This window comes from Lycium ferocissimum, unplaced genomic scaffold (genome assembly GCF_029784015.1).
Source record: "Lycium ferocissimum isolate CSIRO_LF1 unplaced genomic scaffold, AGI_CSIRO_Lferr_CH_V1 ctg192, whole genome shotgun sequence".
In the NCBI taxonomy this organism is placed as follows: domain Eukaryota; kingdom Viridiplantae; phylum Streptophyta; class Magnoliopsida; order Solanales; family Solanaceae; genus Lycium; species Lycium ferocissimum.
The window spans coordinates 67,402-91,284 of NW_026718266.1; the positions used below are offsets into that span (position 1 = coordinate 67,402).

The following is a 23,883-nucleotide window of genomic DNA, read 5'->3' on the forward strand; positions in this document are numbered from 1 at the left end:
GACGGTCTTCTTGAAATAACCTCTCTACCTCACGAGGTAAGGGTAAGGTCTGTGTACACTCTACCCTCTTCAGACCCCACTTGTGGAATAACACTGGGTATATTGTTGCTGTTGTATTTAAAATTTAGCAAATCAAGTTACCCATTACTTATATTGAAAATCATTACTTTTTTAGATTAGAAGAATATATGGGATAATGAAAATAGTTTAGGTTCTTTTTAAAGAAAAGAGAAAGATAATTGAAACCAAACCATCACCTCGTAGAATGCTTGCTTTGTGTGCAAGCACCAACGAAACAATATATCAATTGTTTAGCCGGGAGTTTAATCATCACAAAAGCAACAATGAATTTAAAGCTAGCATTGATTTTCTTTTCTAGTTAGGGTAAGAGGCAAATTCAAAAGTTTGAGCTTACGATTCATGATTCTAAATTTAAAAAAAAAAAGATTATTTATTGAATTTTGTATAAATTATTTATACATATTAAGATTTTTTAAAAATAAATACAGGATTTTGAAAGTAGCTAGAACCTCTAGCTCCACTTCTCTTTGTTTATGGTAAAATTAATATTCAATTTTTCCCCTCTGTATGAGAAGATATCTTAGATTTTTTGCCCACTGCATTATTAAAGTAGATTAAACTAATTTGGATTTTTTAATTTCCATGCACAATTTGTATTCATGCGCTTCACATTTGTCCAAAAGTTGGTAAAATTTGAAAAAAAAAAAAAAAAAAAAAAAACACTCAAAATTTACACAACTACAAATATAACAATAACAAGAACGCCTCAATCCCAAACAAGTTGGATTAAGTTATATGTGTCCTTACTATTATATTTAAGCTCAACTGATCATGCCATCATCATACCAAATAAAAATAAAAACATGTAGAATTCATAGAAAATATAATTAGAAAAATATAATTCAATGCAACCAGAAGACTATTTTCTACATTTGTTTAATGTTAGATAAATTCACAATCTTTTATACACAGACACACACACACAAAAAGACACTGGAATCTGAAGAGAGAAAAAAAAAAACAATTAAACTAGTATAGAAAGATGGCAAGAAAAACATAACCCCTTGTAGAAATGTAAGTTCACGAAGTTGCGCACGATAGAGCCAATATAATCTGATCCTTCATTAGACCTCACACATAGCAAGAGCTTCATGCACTGGACCGCAAATTTGACTTATTTCCCACCTCATAATAACATTCTGATTATGAATTTAGCCACTTTTGAGAGTTCAATTATGTCCCTATTCATATCAGATATTGGAGAAACCAACTTCTTATACTCAAAACTATACTCACAAGTTTCAGCCTCTACAACAACATCAACCATACCATCTTCAGCAAATTTAGGCACTCCTTTTTTCAAAGCTTCAACGGCTACGGTTACATCGGCACGTTGCACGGCGTAATACGCCATGTAACACTGGCTAAGTGGAACCCTCCACTCAGGGTTCGATTTTTCGAGCTCTTTTATCCTTTCCGTTATTTGTACGGACTTTAATTTCACCGCGTCCACCATGACGAGGCCTAGGGTGGTGATGTCATCACCACCCTCGGCCTTGTAGCTACGTGGATCAGATTGTAAGGTGGTGAGACATAGGGAGTAGTTGGGAGTGGCCCTACAGGTCGTATGGATGAGATTATTATTATTGTTGTTGTTGCTGTTGTTTGTAGTGTCGTTGTTGAGTGACAAATTGGTTATTAGCATCAATATGGGAAATAAGTTTCTCATTTTCTTTAGAGTTTGTGTTGTTGAAAATATGGAGAATTGATGAAAGAAATGAGAAGATTGTGAAGACTGAAAGAGAATATGGGAGAAGGCTAAATAGTGGAAAGGTGTTTGCTTTTGTGTAGATGACTAGAAACACAAACAGCTAAAGCTATATATAGGGATAGCTATCAAAGGGTGACATAAGATTTCAAATTAGTAGGTGCAAATTAAACGTTTAGTTGTATGCATAGTCTTTAATTTGAACGCTATGTACATATATTGAGATTGAACTTATAATATATATACTCACAATGTGAATCAATGTATTTTTTTATGTTATCCGTAGTAGATAGATCATCTTTTTTTTTTTTAGGCTGTTTATTCATTTTTTTGTACCATAGTCATCATTTAGGTGACTTGTTCATCTTTTTTTTTTTTTAGGCTGTTTATTCATTTTTTGTTACCATAGTCATCATTTAGGTGACTTGTTCACAATGTAAAAGAAAATTAATTGGTTTGGTTTGGTGTTTAAAAAAATCCGAACCAACCCGATCCATGTACCCCTAATTAGTAGTATATATAAGTTAAATTCATATATATATATATATATATGTATATATATATATATATATATATATATATATATATATATATCTATGTATGTATTAAGTTGATTATTAAATATTAGCCAAATTAGTAAAATTAACGTAGTAAAACCATTTTTGAATTTCTTGTAACACTAAAATAGACAATTTAACCCAGCTTTTTAGAAAATCATTTCAACCGAAATAGTTACCTAAGTTTAAGTTGATTTGATAACTAGAAAAAGTAAATTTAACATGTATCGATCACCATCAAAGAGTTTTAGTCCAACAAGTCTCTGTGTTTTGCGTATGTTGGTTTAATTAACATGGTGTACAAGACTACTAGTCTTATGGAGCAGCTTATGTGCACTGATCCATTAACAAAGTATCCCAAAAATCAATAACGATTTCATCCTTAAAGAATGCGATAGGATGTTTAGGATTCTTTGGCTCTTAATCAGAAAATTTTGAGTCGAGCTTGAAAAACGTGAAACTGTTAAGTACCTCCTAATTAGTCTACTAGGCGCAAATTCAAATTAATTGGGTAAGTAAGCACATGTACGAGATGGTTGAACAAAAAGAATAGTCCAAAAATTCAAAGGGAGTGATGAGAATTGAGATGTTTAAGATCCTTTCATTCTCAGTTTAAGTTTTGGGAATGACAAATTTTTAGATAGGAACCAAAAAGAGTGTTCTATCCATTACTATTGTGCTCAAACTCAAATAAATCGGATCAGTAAACGGCAGATATCAAATGATTGAACTAAAAAATATACCCGGAAAGCAATAACTGACTTTGTTAAGGGACAAGCTTAAACTTAGCTAGCGTTTGGCCATAATTAAATTTTAGATCAGGTTTTGAAAATTTATCTTCAAATATCTATTCAGTCATAGATTTTGGATCAGATTTTGAAAAAATTCATTCCAAAAACCGGTCTAGACCAATTTTTGGGTTTTTTGGATTTCTACTCACAAAACTTTAAATTTTTTCCTAGTAAAATGCATATCCAAACACAACTTCAAGTTCCAAAAATCACAACTTCAAAAACTCAAAGTTTCAAATTTCAAAATTCAACTTCAAAATCTATGCCCAAACAGGAGCTTAATTTCATTGATCTTTTCATTTTTTTATTTTTATAATTGAGTGGACATCTTTGTCAAATTGTGCAATTCTACTTTTTGTATGACTATTGTTTAAAAGATAAAAGACGTTACTTGAGAAACATGATTTTCTTGGTCGTCAATTTTCTGTGGGCAGGATAGATATTTTTGTAGCACAGTAAAGAGGAACCAAATATTAAAATCAACGCCTTAATAATTCAACTTTGAATTAAAAAACTTGCACGCGCTCTAGATCAATTCCTTTTGAAATTTTCATCTTTTAGGTACTTACACACCAAAATTAAAAGTCGATAAACTTTACTCGTATCGGATGTATATACTAACTCAATAAATATACAACACATATTTTCATAAATATGGTTATCCTTAAATCATAGTTAATTAATACATATTATCACCTTAATTTATCACTTAACCATACAAATTAAGACTAAGAATGGATATGAAATGATGGTGATTCCACAATAGGCTCGGCAAAAAATTGTATGTAGAAAGGGTATCCGAAACAAAACAAAAAATGTCTCAATTTAGCGTAAACACCTAGTCAGATAACTGAGCATAGTAAGTCAATTTAATAGTTTTATAAAAAAGCATAATTTACTACAATAGATGAAATTGTTGTTAGCGCAAAAATTCTTTATACGGCTAACGTATATAAGTTAAATCATTTTATTAATAACATTTAAAAACAGAATTTGAAACTTAATCTCTGTCCAATTGCCATAAGAAGTGACAATTTTTTGCTAGGTGAAAGCACTAAAAATTGAAAATCTAGTGAATTTGTTGTCACATTCTAAAAGTTTCTTTGGACTTTATTTTTGTTTATTATAGCCGTGTAGTAGTAGGTGATTTCCAAATTGCGACGTTAGCTACTTGTGCCAACTAGCAAAAGCTTTTGTACCGTCAAATAATTATTTTAATTAAATATATTCACAATCAAATCATTAACAAAACAAGCTCTTGTTTCTTTAATTTTTCACCAAATATTCTTCCCTTATATTCTTTTTATTTTCCACTATTTTGAATAACCTCAAAAGAACAAAAATCAATAACAAAACAAGTTCTTGTTTCTTTAATTTGTCACCAAATATTCTTCCCTCATATTCTTTTTATTTTCCACTATTTTGAATAACCTCAAAAGAACAAAAAGGGATTAGTTAGGAGTATCATTTCTAAAACGAGTATAAATATGATAATGAATTTCGTCCATTTTTAAAAATTTAAGTACGTACTATTATTCTATAACCTAACATGGACGGACCAAGACAAAAGACGTAAGAGAGGGTATGTTTTGTTTTGTTTTATCTTTTATTTACCCTCTCTAATTATTTGAATTTTAGTGGCTCCGCTAATTTTATTAATTCAATTTTAAAAATGGAACGGCATTGATGATGTTTGGAAATAGCCAAGGCATATTTAACATATAAAAGTTGGTAGATATTTTGATGTAGGTGACGACACTAATCAGAAGAGTTGATTGATGTTGTCCAAGGATTCATTAAATAATCACAGTTAATAATGACATTTTAGCTTTTAAGAGTTGTCTTAATAATTCGAGATTTGTTAACAATTTGCCTTAGAGAAAAAGATATTAGCTAGTGGATGCAAATTGTTTGCTTGAATAAAAATACTGTATATCATCTAAACGACTAGTATATAATCCAAAGATGAAAATGGTTTCTGTGAAAGCGGTTTCTTGCTCACTCCTTTTTTTTTTTTTTTTTTTTTTTTTTTTATTCGGTATTCGCCACCCACATTGAGATCCGACTAAATTCAGATTTGCACCAAAAAATCTCATATGAGGGGATGAAGCGTTCTGTAGCAAAGACTATTCCGTACCTAGGGCTCAAACCTATAACCTCTGAATCCCTTTACCTATATAAGTAAATCACTTTTGGCGATGGATGTCGTCCAACGATTAATTTCTTCGTGTCCGAATTAATATGTACACTGATCTTATTAATTCGAATTCACACCGCGTAGGATTCCATGAAAAGGGAACCGTCCTCAACAAGAGTTTATCTATTCCCAAAACTCGAACTCGAGACATTTAATCAAATGCTTTTATTTAATAATTGTGATTGTAAAATAAATTACCCTCAAGAAAATATCTTAGCTAGTTGCACAATTTGCTTATTCAAATCAAAGATTATCACAATCTAAATAACTAATAATCCAAAGATGAAAATGGCATCTTTTCAAAGTGGTGTGAAATAGCTCACTTCTTGGCATAAATAAGTATATCCCTTTTGGTGATTATATTCCATATGAAGTCTCTATCATAGACTTTTGACATATACTAACTCCATTTACATTCATGAAATGACTTTTGGATTTTGGTAGAAAAGATTTGACTTGTTATCCTCAAAACTCGAAATCGAGACAAGACAAATAAAATCCCTAAAATCCTACCATTACTCGGGTGGTACTTTTCCAACTGGAAACCAAGACTTTTGGTTAGAGGCAAATCAAATCACAATGATCCCATCATAACTCCAGTGGTTTTCTTTTTATATGTCTTTCAATTTAGTCATTTTCATATGGTTCTACAATTAACTTCCATTTTCTATGAGAAAGAAGAAAAACAACAAGGTGCTCTAGAAAAAAAGAGATGTGTATTTGGTTTGCCCAAAAATATTTTTCGAAAAACATTTTTCAGAAGAAACTTTATGTCACTATCCAACACTCTCTAAATATATAAACTATTTCAAATGATTATCGGAGGAAAACATAAAAGAAGAATACCATTTCCTACCTTTTAATTTTTTCCGGTGTTTGGTTGCTAGAAAATGATTTATGTTCTTGAAAATGTTTTCCTTCATACCAACCAACCATCACTGATACAAGAACTAATTAGAAAATTCAGCTAAAATCAGAAAAGATTTACTTGATATAGATCAAGATAATTTTCTTACAACAGAAAGTAAATAAATAATGAAGGAACCAAAAATTTAAATAAGTCAAACAAGGATAAGAAAGTAACCTCTTCATTACATCAGTATTCAATTTTTTTATACAGTTTCTTCCATCGGTCAATTCAGTAGCCAAACAAAAAAAACATTTAGAGTTGTGAGAGTCAAAAGAGTTTCAAAATTAATACAACACAATGCAAATGTGCAAAGTTTCTTCCTTTTCTCTATATGTGTGATCAACAAATATGTGCAGTGTCAAACCCGTATTTACTAGAAATATTCTTGTTATTGCTTCGAGTTGTATTCTCCAAAAAAGTAGATCCCGCTCTAATATCTCCGAATAACAGCAACCTTAACCCCCAGCACTAGGGAACTTGGGATTTTCACTCGTAGCCAAATACTCATCAGCACAATGAGGTTTATACTTGGACTGTGGAGGAACTTTTTTTCGATTGCCATCGACTACCCTCCAACATGGCTTAGAGTTCTTTCGTTCGCAAGCAGACTGAGCTTTTTTAGGCAACTGATATGCTTTAACGATCGATAACTTCATCGTTCCTGTTGAGCCTTGATATCCGTTATCAACGCTCTTTAAAAAGTATTCTTCCACGAGATCTGCGTTTATTAGGTCAACCCTACCAGTTGGTAATCCCCAATAAAAGATGATATTTGGCTCCGATGCATCTGTGTCGACATATTCAGTTGGGTTCGGGTCACAAAAACCCAATAACTCCTCCAGCTGGGCAGAATGAAATGAAGTGTCATCAAGAAAGACCAGAAGATATAGGATCTCCATTTGATACAAGAAAATACGATTTTTCTGAAGATGCTTTTCTTAAATCTCAACAATGTAAGGCAATTAAACATTAAAGAATAATCTCATCAAGAAAAATTATACTACAACAACCACTATGCCTCAGTCCCAAGCAAGTTGAGGTCAGCCAAAGTATAACAGTAAAGAAAAAGAAAAAAAAGTTATATTTTTTAAAAACGCATGCCATTTGTAGCTAAAAACTCCTCCTTTATACCATTTTGCATTCACCAACATACAAATATTTATTTACTATTGCTTTGCCTGACTATCAGCTTACACCACTCCCATGCCCAACTTCCATATTTCGCTATTATCACATGCCATTAATTTTTATCTCCAACTATGCGTTAGACAATGATTTAGAAATGTTCTTCCTCAAAACATATGTTGCAGAAAGTATTTTGTACTATAACAAGCATAGGAATAAACAATGTCCGGGAAAAAAAGAAAGGCAAAGAAAGAGCACAACAGACAAACTGGAAAGTCTTGATTCTGAGGATGCTCATGAAACATGAACAATGACTTCTCAAAGCAGTGTTACAGGCTTACAGCAACAATATAAAGATCACAAGTAATTGTTGGGATATTTGTATTCCCATTTGTGATTCATTATCATGCTCATCTAGAACCAATCTTTGTTCACGATGAAGCCCGTAATTGATTTGGAAAAATAGCTTTCAGATGTTGTCATGGAAGAGTGGAAGTCACCCATGGAACTATAAGGAAATGCATTATCCTTCAAAGCTGCTTATCATGGTTCACGCCTCCACACTTATAATAAGAAACCATTAGATCAAACATGATTGGAATGTCGTATGCAGGACCAAGTTTGTCTGACTCTCACCAGTATGGCTTATAAGATTTCATTACAGTCCAGTAAATCCTAGCAGCCTAAATGCCCATGCAAATAGCTAAAATAGTGATGATATCATTGCTATAACAGAGAAAACAAGTAAGCCATAGGGACATACCTTGACCAGTAAAGAGCGAAAGCGTGACTTGACCCAACCTACCCAGTCTCCTAGCTCATCTTTGTCACAAGCTGAGAGGAAAATTTTGACGAATAGTCCGTATCTTCTTGCATAAGGAAAAGGCTCAAAAATGATATTCCAATCAAAATCTGGGCTCAACATATCCTGCGGTAAACTTACATACAGTGAGTGGTGAAGGGAAAAATAACGACTAAGGATTAGCATGAAAGTAGCCCATGAAAACATGATCCGCCCAGAGGTTTATTAGCTCAGCCCATTTTAGTCCAACCCATTTCCGCCCATCTAAAATTGGGCTGATATGCAGCCCAAATTGACCCATTGAAACCTTGTCAAAATATTTTCAAAAAGATTTTTTTATTTGATATGTTACATATAGCCATTAAGTACTTCAAAAATTATAATAGAACAAACAAAGAAATTAAACGTAGTAAGAATTTGGTGGGGGGGTGACCCGCATTGTAGCCCAATCCATTTCATTCCAAGTAACTTTGACCTGCCCATTTATTACAACTGGCCCATTGCATGAATATAAGATGAGAAAAGAACTAAAGAAATGACCAGGATGATGGGATATATTAGAAATTGAATTATCATATACCTTAGTCAGCATATGTCCTCTCAGGAACTCTGTCCTGATTTTATAGAATGTGCTTCTGGTAATGTTGGAATGACAGAATTCGTACGGGCTACATGGTAACTGGATAGGCATCCAGGAGACCTTATCAGTCGGGATGAATGGCCTAGCTATTCGGTCTTGCAGAATTACTGGAGTTGGCCAAGGCCATAAGGCAAATGTCTTGAAGAAAAGTAAAATGAGTGCACTTAAGCTGGCACTTGGATGCCTTTGGCAGATAAATGCTGAAAGCACTGCCAAGTGAATTCCTCCAAAGAATCCAAGCAACTGAAGGTTATCGCACGATTGGATAGATAATGTTAGCATGAAATATAGAAGTAGAGAAGCAGAAAATTGAGTTCGAATCCATGAATCTTACATTTCCATAAACTCCTCGTCTTTTAGCCCATAATTTGATGCAACGCAGCACTGCTTGGAATACCTGTAGAATATCAACCAGGAATGTAATACACGGAAACTCTCACACTAATAGCCTGTTTGGCCAAACTTCTGTGAAGCCAAAAGTGCTGATTCTTCTAAGAAAGTGCTTATTTTAGAGAGTTGAGGTGTCTGGCCAAGTTTTTCAGGACGAAATAAATGCTTTTGAGTAGCAGCAGAAGTTGTTTTCAGAATCTAAAAAATGTAATTTTTCCCCGGAAGCACTTTTGGAACCTTGACCCAGCACAAATTACTGCTCTAATATTGGCAAAAGTGCTTTTTAAATAGATTAGCCAAACACAATCTCCAAGTACTTTTTTGAAAAACATTTCTGAGAAGTTGATGCATGACCACTTTTGGCAATTTCATTCTTCAGTAAACTAGATTTGTGACCCATTATCAGAAACATGGAGTACTTAAAGAGTTCAGATTCTACTACCAAAATATCTAGCTTTTGAGTTTTAAATTTAAGTGAAGCGTGATTTAAATGAAAACTGCAACCAAATTAAGAAGAGGTGTCATTTCCTTATGCCTACTGCCAAGCCCAAGGCTATAGACAAGTCAACTAAATATAGCAAACTCAACTTTCCAGCAACACTCAACTTGCCTCTATGTTTGGTACAAGATGAAGAATGCTCCTATTGGCACGTACACCAGACAAACTTTTCCAGCTCGTGTCATCGATATTCTTCAGAAAGAATGGATTGAATACGTCCACATTCTATATGTAAAGAGAAAATCAATAAGATATAATAATCGTATAGTATATCTGTAGAGGATGAAATTTAGGACTTTCGGTAAACAAGGTCATTTTCATGGCTTTCCCGTGATGCACTTACTTGAAGTGTACTGATCGAAATAACAGGAATTTAACTGTCACGTCACCTCAGGGTTTAAAAAAATGAAAAGAAAGTTACCAAAAAAAAAAAACTCACCTCAGGGATGGATATTACTTTGATTCGTGCATAGGGAAGATCAATGGATATCCCATCAAATTTGAATCGCATGAGAGGAACTTTTGCATCCTTGACACAGTGGATTTCTGATACTTCGGGCCTGCTTGCAAGCATGTCATGCAGAACGATGAAAAAGTCTTCCTACACAAGCCACAATGAGATACACATGACATGTAGCATTATATAGGCATTGCACAACCTCTTTTTGATTCAAAGAAGCTAAAAAAGGAAACAAAGACTCACAGCTATAGTGGCAAAGTAAGGACCAACACACAAAGCATCAATATCTGACTCCGAATTATAAACCTGCAAATACCGGAACGTATCAAGAAAATGTGAATCAGATATTCAGAACAACACTTATTATCCAACATAAATATCTGTGATCAACAATACAGCATTTTCCAACAAGACAAAAGATCAACGGAAGTTGAAGGATAACTTATGGAATTAGACTTACCCCCAAACCATAAGATCCATATGTCAATATTGTCCCAGAGGCAAACTTAAGGTACTTTTTTGGAAGACCTCGCTGGTAAGTCACCGTTTTAACCCATTCCACTACTATCTGCGAAATAATAGTAGAAGTCAATCAAAAAATTGATGCAATGGAAATGACTGAAACCCAGCATAAAACACTTTAAGATTCACAGCTAACAGGTGATTCTTTTTTTTCTTTTTTTTTTCTTTCTTCATCCTTTCTTTTTCCACTGGTTGTTGTATTACAAGAGTCGATTTTACTTCTTTGTTTTAATTCTAGGAGAGACCCTGAGATGATAAGCTGCACTCTAAATCATAAGTTGGAGAGGATTTACATAACCATTTAAGAACTGTACCTTTTACCAGAGGCATATATTCAAGATTTTAAGCTTGTTACTGCAGAATAGCACTACACCCTCTTACATCTTTATGTCAATGTGAGTGATTGGATTTGGTATAAATACATAAAATTAGGAAATTTTCGATTATAAGGGTGCGTTTAATACGGAGAAAATGTTTTTCAATTTTTTCATGTTTGGTTGGTCAAAATTGTTTGAAAACGTTTTCTCTTAGAAAAACAAGTTATCACTTCTCTAGTGAAAGTAAAAAAAACAAGTTCCATAATTGGCATTTCACTTCTCTCCTTCCTCCAACACACCCCATGCCACCCCCAGTCCCCATATCCCCCACCTCACCCAGCCCGCACCCCTACCCCTCACTCCCATCCTCCATAGTGTTTGCCTAAATTATATATCAATGTTTTTGGGATAATATTTTCTGCTTATTTACCAAACACCAGAAACTAAGTAATAACACCATATTTTCCGCGGAAAACATTTCCCTTCATAACAAACACACCCTAAATATATAACTCTAGCTGGAGAGGAGCAGTACACACCTGCTGCCTGTTCCTATATAAGATGTACATTCTATTCATATAAAAGAGAAAAATGTATATCAAATAGATACATATTAATGCTTAAAAAAACAAAAACCTTTTTGAGCTTGTCAATGGCATTTCTCCTTTTCATTTCCTCTTCTGGACAAGGCACTAAACCTTCATTGACCATCATCTTCAAAATGCAAATTGACACCACATTAATCATAAACAAAACAACTTAACAAATAATAATCATATACATGCAAAACGCTATACCTGAAGCAAAGACATTGATCTTTCCATTTCCATTCTCAAAATCACATCTGAGTTTCCATTAAAATTGCGTAATTTTGGCTCTAAAGAACCAAGATTAGAGTTTGCCAACCCAATTGGCTTTGTGGGTTGGCATGTATAAGGTTGATTAACAACTTTAATAAGATCAAGAAAGTGTTGGTTTTCAAAGTTTTCTAATTCCATGCAACAAAATTTGAAGAATCTTGAAATTCTTGCAAATGATTCTCAAGAATCTTGAAAATTATTATCAGAGGATCTCCAGTTATTCAGGAAGTACGGAACTATAATGACGGTTACTAGTTAAGGCATTGTTTGGTTTAGGTATAAGGAATGACAGTACTTGCATAAAATGTTTAAAAAAAAAAAGGATTGGCAATGTAGTGTTTGGTTTTTCATTTTTGTTACACGCGCAAATAATTATGGTATACTCCCTCCGTTTACTTTTACTTGTCCAGTATATTTTCACTTTTAACATATTAAGAGAATATAATTTTTTGTCCTGTTTTACCCATAGTATTAATTACTGATTTCAAATTATTTTTCAAGTCCATTAAAAATATACAACAATTAATATGAGATCATAGCAAATTAGACACTTCATTTATTATTTCTTACGGGGTGTACAAAATTCATAGTGAATAAGTAAAAGTGAACGGAGGGAGTATATAAGAATTAATGTATTATTTTATGAGGATATAAGGTAAAATAAAATTGGAGGATTGGTAAATGGTATACATCTTAAAACAACTATAATATCCAAAATAACCTTCATATAATAAACATCTTTTAAAACTTCTTCAGTTTTTAAGCCGCAATTTGATGGTTATTCATGCTACCAATTTTAAAAATAATATCACCCAATTGATTTAAACACCCAAATTTACAGATTTAGAAATGTAAAGCAAGCTTCGAAAAGCTCCTTCAATGGCGGCGTTAGTTCACTTCTTTAATGGATTTTTTTTCCATGTATACTCAATCACGCTTGAGCTTAAGAACCAAATTCTGACATACCAAGTTCAAATCGCCAACAAATCTCGAAATAAATTTTCAAATTGAGGTTAATGTTCATCAATGAATGTCCAAAATTTTATGGAGGTTTCATGAGGTTAAACAAGTATTTTATTTTTGCAGTATTCAACTAAATTTCAACACAAATAAGCTCAATAAAAACTTAGGATCAGATTCAAACTTAAACTAATTTAATTATTTTGGTCATAATCAAAATAATTTTGCATAATTAAATGATTTACTTTTGAAAAATGAGCAAAAAATAAGTAATTAGAGAAAATATTGGAGGAGAGAGGGGTTGATGGAAGGAAGAGAGAGAGAGATCAAAGGGAGTTGGGTTTTGTAGAGAGAGAGAGACATTATTTACCAAGGGTAAAATAGGAAAAAAATGATTAATTTTGTGTTGAACTCCAAAAACGACAGATATTTTGAGACATATATTTTCAGTAAGGACGACAAATATTTTGAGACGGAGGGAGTACTTATTAGGTAAGTGAATGACTCATTCATTAACTAAAAAAGTTTAGTGATTTTAGTTCAACAAGTAAACTTGCGTGAAATTATTCCGACATTTTGTACTTCACCATCCGCTATATTTTGTTCCTATAATCTACACAAGAATGTCATAAATTTCCTCGTTTCGACTAATTTATATCTCCACATTTTGATCCATGAAGTGTGGGTATACCAATGGCAATAAGAATATATACGGGAGTCCGGCATTGAAAAACACCATATATAATAGAGATGATTCTAGCACATGCTAGAGGTCGTTGGTTCAAATCTCACCGTCATTCGTTATCTACAAGAATTTCTATGAAAGAGTGTTGAAGATAGTAAATTAAGTAAAAGTATATAGTCTCTAACAACTAAAGCTTTTAGACGAGATGAAAAATAGGATTACAAGGTCATCAATGTCAATTTAACATTGTTCATCAGTGCTAATAAAAGGTTATACAAGTATACAACTTCCCAGAGCTTTAATAACCATGAATATGCAAGAAAAGAAAAGGCCACTAACAAAACTTGATTGATGAATTTTTGATAAAATTGGTCAACTGCTTCTTTACAGAACAATTCACAAAAGAATTATTAGAACGAAAACACCATGGATGTGGACTAACAATCTTGAAAATGCCTCCAGCAACTCTCTGACTTGCAGGTAGAAGGGCTTTCATTATAGCGTAAGGCAAGTGATCTTTTGTCATTCCAGGAATCATCAGAAATCAGAATATATGCACAATGTCATATGCAAATCTTTTGCATGTCAAGGAAATATCAGAAAGTTGCTCAGACTCTCCAAAAATGTGATCGCACCCTTGTCGGATCCTCCAAGGAATGCACTGGTACTTTTAAAGGATCCAACACACACGAAAATATTTTTGAAGAATTTGAGCAAGAAAATATATTTTTACAATTTCTTGAAATAGTTCATTAGCTTTTTTTATTTGATAGGAAAATAAACATGACAATTTCGACAACCAAAGTTAGTCATCGGGCTGGAGGTGAAAAAGTGAAAAGATGTGAAAATAGTCTTACTAGCAGAGAAGAGAAGGAACATAGCTCTACCTTGCAGATCTTGAAAATACATTAGGATGTCCAGAAGAGCACAAACGACTGCAAGAAATGAATACGATGTCAATCTAAGTTGCATGAAGCTAAAAAAGATGCTAGAATATCAAATTAGGAACATTGCATTAACAGGCAAAAGAAAGGAACTTCACAATGAAGGAATCAAAAATAGATATTCTTGCCAAGGATAAAATGACAAATCAAAGCATGTACGAAGAAAAGCATGATGGCAACGGAGTTAGAGTTAGTACCATAAGCCCGCCGAGAAATCCGTCAAAGATAATGCTATTCCAGCTGTTGAAGTAGGAGTGTACTGAAAATCTGGCCTTTGCTGCGAGTGCTACTGAAGTAATCGCCATAACAAGGAAATAAAAAATGAGTCCCGTCAAGCCAGTAAATCCCAGTATCCCAGCTATGGCACCACTGATGATTGACAAGAATGTACGGCTGATCGACAGAAACAATCGATTTCAGAACGACGACATAATATCCAAGAAAGGAGTAGAAAACCACAACTTTTCTTGTTGGTATAAGATGAACTTCTTCACTATTTATATTGCTATCACTTAATCCAATTACAGGATGCATTCATGTTTTACTGGATTCACAAAGACATCAAATTTGGAAAATTGCTGTTTAGGAAGTATTTAGATCTACAAGCAAAATAAAAGGAGGCAGCTCAAAATACTAGGTGATTTCTTACCATCTATCTTAGCCTCGGTGGACAGGGTTACCTAGTACCTGTTGCTGGTGGGAGGCGGCAAATACCTCATGGAATTAGTTGGGATGCGGCAACCTAGTATGGACACCACGGTTATTAAAAAATAAGTAGGACAATTCTATTAATATTGTGGGCACCTCTCAAGGTCTAGAAGTATTGACATAGCAAAAACTCAAACTCCCTTAAAATCTTAGGGAGTTGAGACAATCCGTAGGGAGTATCTAAATCATATATTTATGGCATTTTATACCAAAAAGCCAAAAAATATAAACATCAATAATTTAATCTGTGCACTGCTACAGCAATATCATCAAAGCATCTGACCCCTTCTAATTTGTTAAGCAACTGCACCATCTTCTCCACTTCCCAATCTTCACAATTTCTCCAATAAGATAACTCCCAACCATGTTGTGGCCTATGTTGAGCCTCAGTATCATTTTTCGTTTGAGAGTTACATAAAACACATTTAATTTTGAATTCTCGAAAATCATCTTTTAGAAGACAGTGCCCATCCAAGTACCCTGCCAAAATCTCGATTTCATTCCATCACCTAAAGATAAGCTGATATTTACCACAAACTCTTCCCAAAAGTTCCTAATGTTCCTCCAAATACTTACCCATAAGGACCTAGCACAAGATTTCTGCACCAAATTTCACTACAACCATATTTAGCTGACCTTCATCTGGTTCATATTTCCACAAACAACAACTGAGTCTTTGTGATTGAGAAAGAAACCTTCATGGCTTCCATTGACTAATACTGAGAATCTGACAGTTGAAACGCAATACCTCACCCTATTCACCCATTTTTTCCCCAAATCCCATGTCCTTCAGGGTTAATTAGAACGTCCCATTTCACATGGTCGTAAGACTTCTCAAGCCTCAACGTCAAGTTTAGATATCATTGAAAAGCAAAATAAGCTTCTGAATTATTGCATAAGTTGCTTCTTACTCGTTAATAGTTACTCAAAATCTTGCATCATTATTATGGTTAGAATCTGCAGTTTTTGACTTCAGAAATCATGTTCACAGTGTGCAAGGTTCCAAATCCACTAATGGGGGTATTAAGGACTATAAGTACATCTAAAGCTACTGCTTAAATATATAAAACTTCACCAAAGATAGCAGAGTTTCCTTCTATTAAAAATTACTAGGAGTAACTTCTTTGTTTTTCTTTTCCTAATCTCTACATAACCAAAGACTAGTACATACAAACATAACGTCGTCAACGTATTTCCATATTAGATAGTGGAAAATTATAACACACATTCCACTGCAACTAAATAATGGTTTTGAACCAACCTGTAGTAAATGACTTTCATGTTGTTTTGCATATTCTCAGCATGGAAAGTTGGCAACTCATCCATGCTACTGCTTGATTTTTCAATCGACCCATTTACGTCATCATGCACAGCCATCACTGCTTGCAATTTTACAAACATCAAGCATTTAGAAAACAGAAATTCAAAATGCAGCAAAAGCGACTTGAAAGTTTGACAACTAACAAGAACAAGGGGTCATTTTGTTCATTGACTAGCTATATAGAATTATCATAATGAATAGTTATGCAGCGAATAATAATAGACTTAGTATAATATGATGAATAAGAAAGCATGGATTACTATACAGAGATTGCAGTAACAAAGTCAACAATTAGTTTTATCCTGGTAATACCACGTATTTTTATTCTACATTCTGCCCCTAGAAGATAATATATAGACTCCAATATCCAAGTATAGTTATACACTGTGTTGCTTAGACTCTTCAGAAATGAATCCGACTGTGTGTCGGATCCTCCAAACGTAGTGAATTTTCGGAGGATCCGACACCTGAGCGGCATCATTTTTGGAGAGTCCGAGCAACATAGGTTATATAGAGTTTACAAATTGCTGCATTAGTAATGCAGAGTTGTAGTAGTCATAAAGAGTTTTGCATCAAAGAACAAGCACATTAATAGTAACTGTGTACGGTGAGAACCTGATAAAAAGTTCACTCCGATTTCATCGAGGGTCCGTTAGATAACAGTCCGTGAAATGGAACAGTGGTTGAATCCGAGCTAGCGAGTCCGAGGAGTTGCACCCGAATAGTGTTCAAGAGGATAAGTCCGAATCAACGGAAGGTTATCTTCCCCTGATTTATTGCCGAAGATTGCGCCACTAACGGACGTGTCTGACTGTATCGGAACCGCATTTACCCACGTGAGGGCTCGTGTCTCCTAGTTCTAGTAGGACACTTACACTATTTAAACGCATGTATCAACTCCAATAGAGGGCATCACAATCATCTTATACATTCCAGTTGCTAATAAAAGCTCCTCCCCGTTTAAGCTTCTGTTTTCTGTATTATTGTTTTCAGTATTATTTTGTTGTTCTTTCTTTGCGCTTAACTGTCCGGTCAACAGCTCGGGGAAGGAATTTCCCCCGATCGGACCTATTGAGCATAGTCCGAGCAAGGATCTTTTCCGAACCGGACTTGCCGTCTCAAAACTCAGGCTCATTTACTCTGTTTGATTTTCATACTATTTTTTCGTTAATTCTTATTCGTTAGCTCTTTCCTTTGCTGTCAAGTTCAAGTCACATATCCTTTAAACCGTGTACAAATTCAATTGTTACTCTTTTGAGGGTAAACAATAACACACAGTTTTATGCTAGAATTACTTTTTGTTACACCAAATAAAAAACAAAATTACAAAACCAAGACTCATGCATGCATAAAAGATTCAAACTTTCTTCTAGTCATCTCAAACCTAGTTCAATTTAATTCTTTCCCACATTATGGGAGGATGAAATAAAGTGATAAAATTAACATAAATAAAACCACAACACACACATACAGAGAGAAAGTCTTACCACAGAAATGGGGACGACACTGAAGTAATTAAGATTTTCCCAGGTTTAGGATTCACCCTTTTTGCTTAATTTGGATTTGGGGATTTAATTGAGATTAAAAAAAAAAAAAAGATTTGGGGATTTAATAAGAATCTAGGTGCACTTGGGATTAAAGCATTATCATTATATACTTTACTCCCGCTTCCCATAATACTTATCTGATTTATTTTTCGAGAGTCAAATTAGATTAACTTTAATTAATATTTTAAAATATATCTTTTCATCATATTAATATGAGAAAAGTGTAACTTGTAGTACTTTTTGTGTAGTTTTTGAATATCTAAATTGTACTTAATTTTAAAATATTTAATTAGTCTAATCCGATTTAGTTTAAAAAATTAATCAAATTGATTCTCGAGAAGCGAAACATAACAATTAATATGGGATTGAGGGAGTATAGCATTACTCAGTGTACACTTACTATTTCATGTATACTTTTGTAGCTTTTTTCTCCACGATGTAATTGTAATTCAAGATTATAATTATACTTTATAGTAAGAAGATGTAATTCACGGTCATTGTTGTTACTGAAATACTTTCAAGCTATCGCTCAGAATTGTCTTGCTACTTCAAAATTTACTTTTCTTTAGCCAACTAACAATTCTGATCAATAACAACAATTAAATGGTCAAGAGATCACAGACGAATTGTAACATTATGAGTTTGAATCCAAACTAGCATCCCAATTTGGATTAACGTATCTTGTTAACGATGTGAAAAAAAAAAAAAAAAAAACATTTAAAGTTTAAAGTTAGGACAAGATGATTAGGAGTGAATAATTTGTTTCTAATTTTTTCCCATTGTAAAAACAACTAAAAGAACAAGACCAAGTCAAAGGATCACAAAGAAGTTGTAAAGAGATTTGCTGGTAATCAGGCATTAATATGTTGAATAGGTCTCCTCACAATAATTTCAAAACCTTTCTTCTTTTTATTAGAAAATTCCAAATTAAATATTTTCTAAGATCATTCGCTATGAGATGTGAGAAGTATATCTTTCGTTGCCAGAAAGAGAACGATTCTAATGTTCTTTCATATTTTTTTTTGCCCGAAATGGGCTGCATAGTTTTTTTGCAAGGCGAAATGTCCTTGGGAAAAACGTATATATACATTAAGGAGAAATTTTAATAACGATAGTTTTCCTTATTACAAAACATAACGATATATTACAAAACATGACGAATTTTCATATATTTTCGTTTTTTTTTATTTTTTTATAAAAAAATATATATATATTTTTTATAAAAAAAAATTTTTATAATATTTTTATTAATTTATTTTTTTTTGCTCAATGGCTTAAAAAAAAATCGCAAAGTATAATGTGTATGTGGGCAAAATTTTTAATATAATTTTAAACTCTGCCTATGAAAAGTTACAATGTTGTTGTAGTATTAAAACTAATATGAAATTTATATACAAACAATGTGAATGAAATTCTAAGTCTTGAGAAAAAAAACATTTTGCATAAAATTTTGCATAATGTTTAAGCCTTGATCAAGATATACACATTTCATACACAAAAATTTGAGCGATTATTTTAAGTCTTGAATGTTGTATCAAAGTTATATACAAAAGTTGTATTAATTTTAATCTAACATGAACTTTATACATGAAAATGTGGCGAAATTTTAAGACAGGCAAGATACAAATTTCATATTGTTTTTACACACACAATTTTGAGCGGATTTTTAAGCCTTGAAAGTTTATTTTTCATACTTAAAGGCAAAAAGTTGACGAATATACACCCAAGTTTTTGCAAAAAAAAAATATTAATTTTAAAAAAAAATAAAAAAATTTTTTTTTTTTTTTTTTTTTTTGATTTTAAAAAAATAAAAAATAATTTAAAAATAATTTTTTTTTTTTTAAATATAAAGCATGTTTTGTATAGGATTTGTAATGTTATGTTTTGTAAATATAAAAATCGTCACGTTTAGTAAATATTTCTCCTTAAGATGTGACGAAGTTTAAAACTCTGAAAAAAAAATAAGGCCTAAAGTTAAGCAAATTAAAGACCACCCCAGCAAAGGACATTCCTGCAAATTAGGCTTGCCTCTTTTGGTTCTAAAACAATCTTGGCCCAACTCGTAACGCCTTTCTTTTTACTAGAAAATTTTCGAACTGAATATATTTTTTGACCTTTTCGTGATTATTAGTTATTGAGAAGATAAAAGTATATCTTTTTTTGCCGGAAAGAGAACGGCTCCAGTGTTACTATTATATGCCAGATTAGTTACTGAGAAGATAGAAGTATATTTTTACTTGCCAGAAAGAGAACAGTTCCAACATTACTATTATATGTTAGATTAGTTTTTCAGAAGATAGAAGTATATCTTACTTGCCAGAAAGAGAATGGTTCCAACGTTAGTATTATATGTCAGATTAGTTATTTAGAAGATTCAAGTATATCTTTAATTGCCCGAAAGAGAACGTTATTATTATATGCCAGATTAGTAATTGAGAAGATAGAAGTATTATCTTTACTATTAAATGCTTGGATGAAAATCAGCAAGTTTAGAAAGTATAGTCCATAGTCTTAGAATCACCAATAACTTGAGGCAAATGCTTGTTTCATTACAAGTAAAATATTACATCTATCATCAAGACTTACAAGTTAGTAGAACAGAGAAAACGATTTTGGTTGTTTTGCCACTGTAAATAAGACTGGTGTATCCTCCATTTCGCCACTAGAATGAAGAACAAACAAAACTATTTCCTCCTATATAGAGAAACTGATATATAATGTGCAAAATAAACAATTTTGTTAGTTTTCACCATCAACATGCTATGGCTCATCTAAAAACAGGTTAAAGAAGTTAAGAACACAATATGTCATGTAACCAACAAGAATATATTCATGCTCACAACATGGTTAAAAGAAAAAAATTATAAGGTCAAGGAAGATAATAAGACAGAATGAGACAAGAAAGACGGAAAAAAAAAATTAAATGGCATATAGAACAGCTAGATCATCTAAGAAAGCTGGAGGTTCAGTTTCACTATACAGTCAGACCTCTCTACAACAGTCATTCTCTATAACGACATTTCACAACAACAACCATGTTTTCCGTGGAACTGGTGTTTCATGTTATATTATATTATACATTCTCTATAACAACATTTCGCTATGGCAGCCACAAAAAATATCCAAACAAACGATGGTAATAGGAAAACATGAGGGAGCAGAGCGCAAAGTTTCCACAACCCATAGCCGTATCAGAACCAGAACCTGATGTAGCCAAATATATGGCGAGAGAAAGAGTGATTATGAACAACCAGCAAAAAGACCATAGCATACTAAGCTTCATATGTAACAAAAGACTTCAATATAACAGCAAATTTACATCATTTTCAACCACCCTTTAAGGTTCAACAGAACATACACAGTATGACAAGAGATCAAGTCAATGACTACATTCAAAGAGATAAATTAAACTAATGATAGCATATGTACACAGTTGAATAGAAAGATTTACATGAGCCTCGGATCAATCGCAGGAAAAGAGCGTGCTTCTAAAGGCATGTGCTGAGAACCATAAAGGCAAGGTTGAGCTGTCCTTTACCGAGAACATTTCCTTCCAAACTCGGCTGTTTCTTTGATATACCAAAACCTGCTTATGTGTAGCAAGGTAAACATAGTTACCATTTTGACTTATCGGGAAAATCCCCGGTACCATCCCTCTAATGCATCGAAGACTCACTTTGTCAACCATTTTCCATTCTTCCTTCTCGTAATCTTCCATTACCCAAATAACCATCCAAGCCTCGTATATCTGAATCACAGACAAGCGCCCATCCAATTCCAACAAATAAACCCGACTCCTAACTCCACAACTAATTTCATTTGGCAACTGTATTTTCCTCCAAATGTCGGTAGCCAAATCAAGAACAAGCATACACGAACAACTATCCGTCAACCAATGCAATCCACCGTTAATAAACACAACTTGGTTCTTATTCATCTGCGTGAATTGATCGTCCTGCAACCATTGTCGGAGCCAGGATTTTCACTTAGGGGTGTCAAAATATAAAGGAGTAAACCCACGAAGAAGCCTAAGGGAGTCTAATAGCTTGTTTGGCCAAACTTCCAAAATCTTGCTTCTTTTGAAAAGTGTTTATAGAAAAAGTACTTTTGAAGAGTACCAATTTGTGTTTGACTAATCAATTTGAAAAGCACTCTTGTCAATATTAGAGTAGTACTTTGTGTTTGGCCAGTGTTCTACGAGTGCTTCTACGAAAAAGCTACTCTTTTTATCTTCTGAAAAGCTGCTTCTACTATTACTCAAAAGCACTTATTTTTTCCCTAAAATCTTGGCTCAACACCTCAACTTTCTAAAATAAGCACTTATGCATTCCAAAAGCTTGGTCAAACAGGCTATAAATACAGTATATACACATAAACAAAAAATTTACCTGCAACGAGACGAACTTCCTCCATTTGTTCGATTCTGAATCATAAACCATGGATATAAACGTCCTTTCGGGCCTATGACCGAACGATCGATGATAACCAGCTAATACCACATTGTACTTTTGTTTAACCAAATCACAAGCTAAACCAACAAGTGTAGCTTCACCATCAGGATGAAATCTAGTAATAGGTCTTTCCCTACTTCTAGGAAGCAATTTATAATCTCTAGTTAATGGATTACAAACATAATAAACACCTTTATCAGGTATACTAGACAAACATAATAAACCATTACAAGAACCTCTAACTCTAACCCTATCTTTAATAAAATCTAATGAAAATTCACATACACCTTTTAAATTATCAACACAAATTAAACTGGATCTTGATTCTAATGAAGGTTCAGTTATTTGAACAAGTACCATAGGATTCTTGATTGACAATTCATTATAAAGATTTGTGAAATATTTATCAGATATCAATTTGTACCAAAGTTTACATACAATTTTTGTTTTAAAAAGTGATTTAATAGGTAATCTTGCAAGAATTTGAAGAATTACTTCATCTGGGAAAACCCCATATGATGAATTCATCTCAAATTTGGAGAAATTTGTTTTGGGGTTAAAAAAAAAATGTTTTTTTTTTTTTAACAGAAATGGATTAAAGACTCACCCTTTTTCACATTTTTGAGGTTTTTCTGCAATTTGATGAAGATGGGGGGTGTTGAATTAGCTTAAATTGAAAGGAAAAAGGATGATTTGTGAAGGTGAAGTATAAATTTTTGATCTTGGAATAGCATAAAAGAGGTTATCAATTTTTATGAGATGATGAGTGAAAATGGGCCTTAATAGGCTTTTTATAGTATAGTTTCCATTTTGGGCTGAAGCCCACAATCAATTTTGGTCATTTTTTAAAGGATTACGTATATTGTAAAAATACATAATCCATTTATAAGTATTAAAAGTCCTTCTTTTTTTTTTTTTTTTTTGTTTTGCAGAATTGTCCAGATGCTCGCATTGACAAGTTCCCGATTATATCGGAATTCATGCCGTGTAGGGTCCATTGGAGAGAAGCGCTCTCTACCCAGGATTTTTTCATACTAGGGCTCAAACGCGAGACCTTTGGTAAAGGACGAAGTAACCCAATCCGCCGCACCAAGTGGTAAGTATTAAAAGTCACCATCTTTTATAATTAAAATAGGGGTTACAAAATTAAAAAATGCTTGACAAAGCTTAGCAAAGAAGAAAAGACTTTTCAATAGTAGTGTGATTTAAAGAGAAATAGATACATCATTAATTTTATTTTGTTACAATTTTTAGACCTTTTCATACATTTCAATTGTTGCTATAAGTCAAATACTTATTAACTATTTTTCTCTTTAGTATCAAACACAAGTTGGACTAAAGAATTTTGGTTATGATCAAAAGGATAGTTGAAACCACTATCGTAACAACGAATGGGTGCTACAATTTT

General features: G+C 33.0%; 4 protein-coding genes across 7 annotated transcripts; all 4 read right to left on the reverse strand.

Moving 5' to 3' along the window:
• Positions 1–941: 941 nt before the first annotated feature.
• Positions 942–1,883, reverse strand: LOC132042912 (cell wall / vacuolar inhibitor of fructosidase 1-like). The gene has a single exon (XM_059433415.1). The coding sequence runs from the start codon at positions 1,748–1,750 to the stop codon at positions 1,208–1,210; it is 543 nt and encodes a 180-aa protein (XP_059289398.1). The 5' UTR covers positions 1,751–1,883; the 3' UTR covers positions 942–1,207.
• Positions 1,884–6,387: 4,504 nt separating this feature from the next.
• Positions 6,388–12,242, reverse strand: LOC132042911 (nuclear poly(A) polymerase 3-like). Its single transcript, XM_059433414.1, has 10 exons — positions 11,797–12,242; positions 11,636–11,713; positions 10,621–10,728; positions 10,404–10,466; positions 10,140–10,301; positions 9,812–9,925; positions 9,146–9,208; positions 8,752–9,054; positions 8,133–8,297; positions 6,388–7,086 (listed from the first exon to the last, which is right to left on the reverse strand). Exons 1-10 carry the CDS (start codon positions 11,995–11,997, stop codon positions 6,700–6,702), a joined length of 1,644 nt encoding a protein of 547 aa, XP_059289397.1. The 5' UTR covers positions 11,998–12,242; the 3' UTR covers positions 6,388–6,699.
• Positions 12,243–13,698: 1,456 nt separating this feature from the next.
• On the reverse strand, positions 13,699–18,103 carry LOC132042923 (uncharacterized). 4 transcript variants are annotated; one of them, XM_059433431.1, is made up of 5 exons: positions 17,965–18,103; positions 16,418–16,535; positions 14,646–14,841; positions 14,392–14,439; positions 13,699–14,079 (listed from the first exon to the last, which is right to left on the reverse strand). In XM_059433431.1, exons 2-4 carry the CDS (start codon positions 16,531–16,533, stop codon positions 14,413–14,415), a joined length of 339 nt encoding a protein of 112 aa, XP_059289414.1. In that variant the 5' UTR covers positions 16,534–16,535; positions 17,965–18,103; the 3' UTR covers positions 13,699–14,079; positions 14,392–14,412. The 4 variants fall into 4 exon arrangements, with proteins under 4 accessions (XP_059289414.1, XP_059289413.1, XP_059289415.1 ...); XM_059433430.1 differs by having other exon boundaries at positions 13,699–14,165; XM_059433432.1 differs by adding an exon at positions 17,093–17,288 and having other exon boundaries at positions 13,699–14,439; positions 17,965–18,093.
• Positions 18,104–21,306: 3,203 nt separating this feature from the next.
• Positions 21,307–23,240, reverse strand: LOC132042909 (F-box protein At5g49610). Its single transcript, XM_059433413.1, has 2 exons — positions 22,413–23,240; positions 21,307–21,979 (listed from the first exon to the last, which is right to left on the reverse strand). Exons 1-2 carry the CDS (start codon positions 23,001–23,003, stop codon positions 21,488–21,490), a joined length of 1,083 nt encoding a protein of 360 aa, XP_059289396.1. The 5' UTR covers positions 23,004–23,240; the 3' UTR covers positions 21,307–21,487.
• Positions 23,241–23,883: the final 643 nt, after the last annotated feature.

What these genes read in the sequence shown, in the direction of transcription:
- LOC132042909 (XM_059433413.1), bottom strand. Translation starts at nt 23,003, where the DNA reads ATGAATTCATCATATGGGGTTTTCCCAGATGAAGTAATTCTTCAAATT. An exon ending in GGAAGTTCGTCTCGTTGCAG is followed by an intron (nt 21,980 to 22,412) that starts GTAAATTTTTTG and finishes CAATGGTTGCAG; the next exon opens with GACGATCAATTCACGCAGAT.
- LOC132042911 (XM_059433414.1), bottom strand. Translation starts at nt 11,997, where the DNA reads ATGGAATTAGAAAACTTTGAAAACCAACACTTTCTTGATCTTATTAAA. An exon ending in GATCAATGTCTTTGCTTCAG is followed by an intron (nt 11,714 to 11,796) that starts GTATAGCGTTTT and finishes TGCATTTTGAAG; the next exon opens with ATGATGGTCAATGAAGGTTT. An exon ending in CTTACTTTGCCACTATAGCT is followed by an intron (nt 10,302 to 10,403) that starts GTGAGTCTTTGT and finishes TGGCTTGTGTAG; the next exon opens with GAAGACTTTTTCATCGTTCT.
- LOC132042923 (XM_059433431.1), bottom strand. Translation starts at nt 16,533, where the DNA reads ATGGCTGTGCATGATGACGTAAATGGGTCGATTGAAAAATCAAGCAGT. An exon ending in ATGAAAGTCATTTACTACAG is followed by an intron (nt 14,842 to 16,417) that starts GTTGGTTCAAAA and finishes TCTGTCGATCAG; the next exon opens with CCGTACATTCTTGTCAATCA. An exon ending in GATTTCTCGGCGGGCTTATG is followed by an intron (nt 14,440 to 14,645) that starts GTACTAACTCTA and finishes CATTTCTTGCAG; the next exon opens with TCGTTTGTGCTCTTCTGGAC.
- LOC132042912 (XM_059433415.1), bottom strand. Translation starts at nt 1,750, where the DNA reads ATGAGAAACTTATTTCCCATATTGATGCTAATAACCAATTTGTCACTC.